Source organism: Pterocles gutturalis, unplaced genomic scaffold (genome assembly GCF_000699245.1).
Source record: "Pterocles gutturalis isolate BGI_N339 unplaced genomic scaffold, ASM69924v1 scaffold3000, whole genome shotgun sequence".
Classification (NCBI taxonomy): domain Eukaryota; kingdom Metazoa; phylum Chordata; class Aves; order Pterocliformes; family Pteroclidae; genus Pterocles; species Pterocles gutturalis.
In genome coordinates, this window is record NW_010137959.1 from 12655 (window position 1) to 17870 (window position 5216).

General features: G+C 34.0%; 1 protein-coding gene across 1 annotated transcript in view; it reads left to right on the plus strand.

Moving 5' to 3' along the window:
• The first annotated feature begins 275 nt into the window (after positions 1 to 275).
• ZNF385D (zinc finger protein 385D) overlaps positions 276 to 5216 on the plus strand; it is a 66193-nt gene continuing 61252 nt past the window's right edge. The window contains exons 1-2 of the mRNA XM_010082770.1: positions 276 to 317; positions 3691 to 3853. Of these exons, the coding sequence (XP_010081072.1) occupies positions 276 to 317; positions 3691 to 3853 (205 nt within the window). The remainder of the gene's footprint in view (positions 318 to 3690; positions 3854 to 5216) is intronic.

Here is a 5216-nt window from a genome sequence, read left to right on the forward strand (position 1 = left end):
GAGCCCTCAAAATTTAGTTGAGGATCCTTTAGTTTTCAGCTTCAGATATGAAGTAGTAATCTACATTTTACTCTCTTGTTAGACATCTTTTTCAAGAATGGATATAGTTTCTTAAAGTTCACTGCAATGTTTCAGCAGCAATATTTAACTTATTTCTCATGCTTCATCACTGACTGGGTCACATGTTAGCTGACAGAGACTTGTCTTCACAGTGCTAGGATTTATTCTGTGCACCAAACATGGAAACTATGATGTGAGAAGCAAACTTGGAAGCTATGATGAAAGAAGTAAGCTCTTTCTTAAGGTATTCTTCTGATGTGTTCTTTTGTAATCATACAGAGAAACATAAGTTAATATTAGACAGTTTTTAGGATGGCTGATTGACTATGATTATGAAGTGTTCTCTAGTAATAAGGAGTTTTTTCTTTAGGATTGTCCTGTATCTCTTTCATTTGAGAGAACATCTGATTTTAGATCAAACAGCTGTTTCTCAGACAGGACTGGCTTCCATCAAGATAAGCAATTTTACAAAATATGGAAAGGGAAATCCTCCCTTGATTTCCATCAGCTTCTTCAGATCTGGGTTTCACCTGTAACCTCAGCTCATAACTCATCTGAGCACAACTAGCACAACTTGGTAAGGGAATATATAAACACGTATATACAATCTTCTCAGGTTTTAAAACTGTTGAACTCTGAAGTGTTCCAGAAAGGGACCCTTTCTAACCTTTGTGAAGGGCTGCAGTCTCTTCACTCAGTTAAGCATCATGGTGGACACCAAAAAGTTAGGACTAACTTGTCTTTCACTCTTCTGCTCTCTCTCAGTATTTCTTAATTCTGCATGAAAGTTGTGAATAATTGCACTTGATGATCTATCTTATTTTTTTTATTTAACCTACATGTAAATGCCTTTAAAAAAACGAGTTTTATAAACTACCATTTAAGCACTGAGGATTATTTTAGTTCTCTTATGACTGCGAGAAATGATTCCGTGAAGTACCATATTTTATGTTGTGCTGAAAAATATACGTACGGATATTTTTCCATTTCCTCCGTCTTACTCTTGCAAGGAAAGATAATGGCAGACCTTTTTTTTTTTTTTAGGGTTCAGTTGTAAAAGTTCAGCATAAACTAATTTGGAGATGGTTAAATGCTTATTAGCAGTCTGTCATAGAACTACTGTAAAAGTGCCAACTACAGTTATATCGAAACAAGCTCAGGTGGCTTCATGTCTCCACAGAGGATGGAGATTTAAACTTTGAAATAAAAAGGGCATAAAGATCTTCTTCAAGTAGAAGCTGGGTAAACTGGCAGCGCTCTCTGTAAAGTGAGTAATGGACAGCTATGCATAGCAGCCATCGTACTTGTAAATTTGAGCAATGTGTTTCGTTCGTATATTTCAGAACACTGAAAAGGTCACTGATTTCTACATATAGCCTCGTTGTATATTCCTCATGCATCCAACACTCTGTTTGAGTTGAGGTTTGTGGAGCTGTAGCTGTGAGAATTTGGATGGAAGAGAACTATGAATCCAGGAGACATAAATCTTGGGTACACCGCTAAAAATTCTGTGAAGAAAGTTAAGCTGTGTATCAAACTAATATCAATATTCATAATTCAGTATTGAGGACCATGTCCTGACTACCTTTCTGACATTTCAAGAATGACACTATTAGGGAAAACAAGTGCAGTCAGAATCTGGAGCTTACATAATTAAATTTGACTAGAAACTGTAAAAATAGTTGACATGATAGCGACATAAGGATGTGCTGTATAATGTCATTTTTAATGCATCATCGTAACTTAACACTGTTCTTCCAGTTTAACACTAATTAACATCTCTTGACTGTTTGTATTTGGCTTACAGTATGTCTCAATGTTATGTGTTGGGAATTGTAAAAGGTGCATGATTGTGCTGTTTCTGTTCAAGTTGTTTCTAATTAATAACTTCACTGTCCAGTGTTCTTTCAATAAGGGTACCTAATACAATATTTACATTATTTTGGCTTTTCAACCAAACTGAATGACACATCTCAATGTACAAGAAGATTCTACGCATGTGTGTATATCTGTGCATGTATACACATACACATACATGTGTTTATTGGTTTAGACACGATCTCTCACTTCTTTTCTAGTCATCTTGAGATTCTCAAATCTCAAGCATCTGGAAGAAATCATGACTTTTCATGAAAGCTGAAAGTCATTAATCTTGAGATTAGTTAATATACACTCTCATGGTATATTCACTAGACCTTCCTCTCTCCCCAAAATTCAGTGCATAAATAAAGGTCTAATGACTAACAGATGCCAGATAATGCAGGTTTCTTCTACCTGCATAAGTGGCTTAATGAGTCGAATGACTGTGTCTTTTTATCCCTTTGATCCTTTGAGTTTGTAACCACTAGATTACATGTATTTTTTATTCTTCTTCTGATTCCACAAAAAAAAGCATTTACCTTTCTTTTATGTTCTAAGTATCTGCTATTTTTTCATGCCAGAAAAAAAAATATTGACCTTTGTGGGTCCTTGGGCTGACCCAGAATAGTTGCTTTTCATTTGTTGAATTCAATTATCTTGGCCGAAACCAGGACAAGTAGCTAAATTTTGACGATTTTTCTAGAGTCTTAATAATTCAACTTTCAAGTAAGAAAGGAGTTGCTTTCAATAAAGTTTAAAGTTCAGCAATAAAAATATAAGAAATTTTTCAGGTTATTAACTGGAATACTATCTTTCTTATAAGAGTTTAAATAATTAGAGAAGTAAACAATGAATATTCACCCTAATTTCAGTGGGTTTTATATAAGGTTTAATATTATACTTCAAATAGTGTTCTTAAAATATGTTTGCAACATAAATTAAATAAAGAAAAGTTGCTACTAACTCTTAGAATAATTAAGATACTTTCAGTGTAATACATAAATATTAATAACATTGCACATGCAACTCTATTTTAGCTTAGTAATATCAAGTAGCCAAAACATAATTGAGACTGTGACAGGATTTGTGTGAGCTTTCTCCTTTGAAAGGATACTTCTGGTTTTGAATGACAAACACTACCTTTTGTAGCAGGTGGACAAAAGTAATTTTTTTATTTAAGAAAGCCAGATAATGGCATGTCTGCCTTACATTCAGTTAAATCTTTTGTGATGGGCTTTGAAGGGAGTGTTTTATGTTTTGCTTTTGTTTGGGATTTGGTTTTGCTTTGGGGTTATTTTTTGGTTTGGTTTTTACTGTCAGTCTTTGCTGAGAAGTTCCTGTAAATTGTTCTTTGAAGCAAGCTTTGACAAAATCTCTAGTTTGAAATAGAAACTGGAAAAGTGCAAAGCTACTGGGAGGAGAGTGCCTTCCTTCTTGTTGCCTGAGAATTTTTTATTTTATTTTTTTTTTTTAATGCAAGAGCTTGATAGAAAAACTAATGGTAGCATGGTAGACTAATACAACTTTATTTTGGTCTGAAAGGAATATGCTGTTATACAGTAATATACTGTATTTACTGAATTGGGGTTGCTTGAGTATTTTTTCCACTGATTTCCAAGCATCATTCTAAATATAATTTTCTGTTTGATCACTACTTGGATAATGTGAATGGTACCCATTATTGAAAGGTAGTCTGTATTTGTACTAATACAGAGAATGCCAGTTTAGAAATGAGCCTGATTGCATGGTTCATTTTGTTCTCCTTTGTAGAGCCAGGCTGCGGCCCACTACAAAGGCACTAAACATGCCAAGAAGCTCAAAGCACTGGAAGCCATGAAAAATAAGCAGAAATCTGTTACTACCAAGGACAGCGCAAAGACTACCTTCACTTCCATCACTACCAATACCATCAATACCAGCTCTGACAAAACAGGTTAAGCAACAATCTTTGTTGGTTTTGCTTTGGTTTTGTTTTGTTGTTTTTTTTTCTTGTTTAATTCCATGTCTGTTTGGTTAAGTGCTTGCCACATTGATTCATGCTCGATCCATCTTTCTGTGTGAGATTGATTTCTTTTAGTCCTTTCAGTAGGCTGGTGAGAGTATGATAGTTATGTAACTGATTTCTCTTAGTGAAAAGAGGCTTCATTCTTTTAGGACGGAATGCAATACTCATTACTTGATTAATTTTTATAGTGGCTAAACTGTTACATATCAACTGATCTGAACCTTCTAGTCTATATGTAGTATCTCTCTATAAATAATTACATATGGCACATTTCTTTTAACCACAAACAATGTATCAAGTTGCACTACTTGTGTCTAGAAGCCTCTTACAAGAGCATTGTTAGTGAAAACCTAATTTTCATAAATTTCAAACATTGCATTATTTTTTTCAAATGGCTATTGCATGGTTTTGAGCTGGAAAATAGCTGTATAACCTCTATTCCACACAATCAGGTAAGTGCTATTGATGCCAATTATTCTGCTTAAATGAGTCTTCAGGCTGAAATAATATCCTTAAAATCATTGTGTGGGTAAAAGGTACTCCTTTGCAAATAAAACCTGAGTATTTGGTAAAGTCAACAGGATTTGATTAAGCTCACATTTTAAATATGTGGGTATTGTACTGGAAATTTCGAAGGAAGGCTGTAAGTTCACTGAAGGGTACTCTTGTATCTTGCAAAGTATGACTGCTCTTGTGTATAAAGGGATACAGTTGCATTTTTAGTCATAATCGACCCCACTTCGCCAAACAAGCCAAAAAACATTCACAGCAGAAAAAGCCAAAGTGCTGAAACAACAGACTTTTCTACTGATGCTGAAAACTGCTTATTTGGAACCACTTCTGATGCAGTAAGTTTAGCATTGTAAATGGATGTGCACTAACCAATTATAGCATAACAAAACAGTACTTTGCAGACAAGTGTCATACTTTCCTTAAGACACATCTTTGCTATATTATTATAGACAGATACTTCTATGTCTATCTCTCTCCATATATCTTTGTTATAGACCTTTATTATAGACAGCATATGCTTTTATGGAGATTTATATCCTAATTATAATGAAATGGATTTAAAAAACAATTGTTACGTTATTTTTGTGTTTGTTAAAAAAAAAGATATTCTGAGTACTTTTGTTTCTGTGATGAAAGAAATGAAGCTTGGGAGAATAGGAACCATGTAAAAAGTTATTTATGATAATATATGTTTCTAAACATACAAATACCTTTAAAAGTTTCTCCTGGTTTTACCTGTTGGCATGTTCAGAACAGAAGGGGGTATATTGTATGGAAA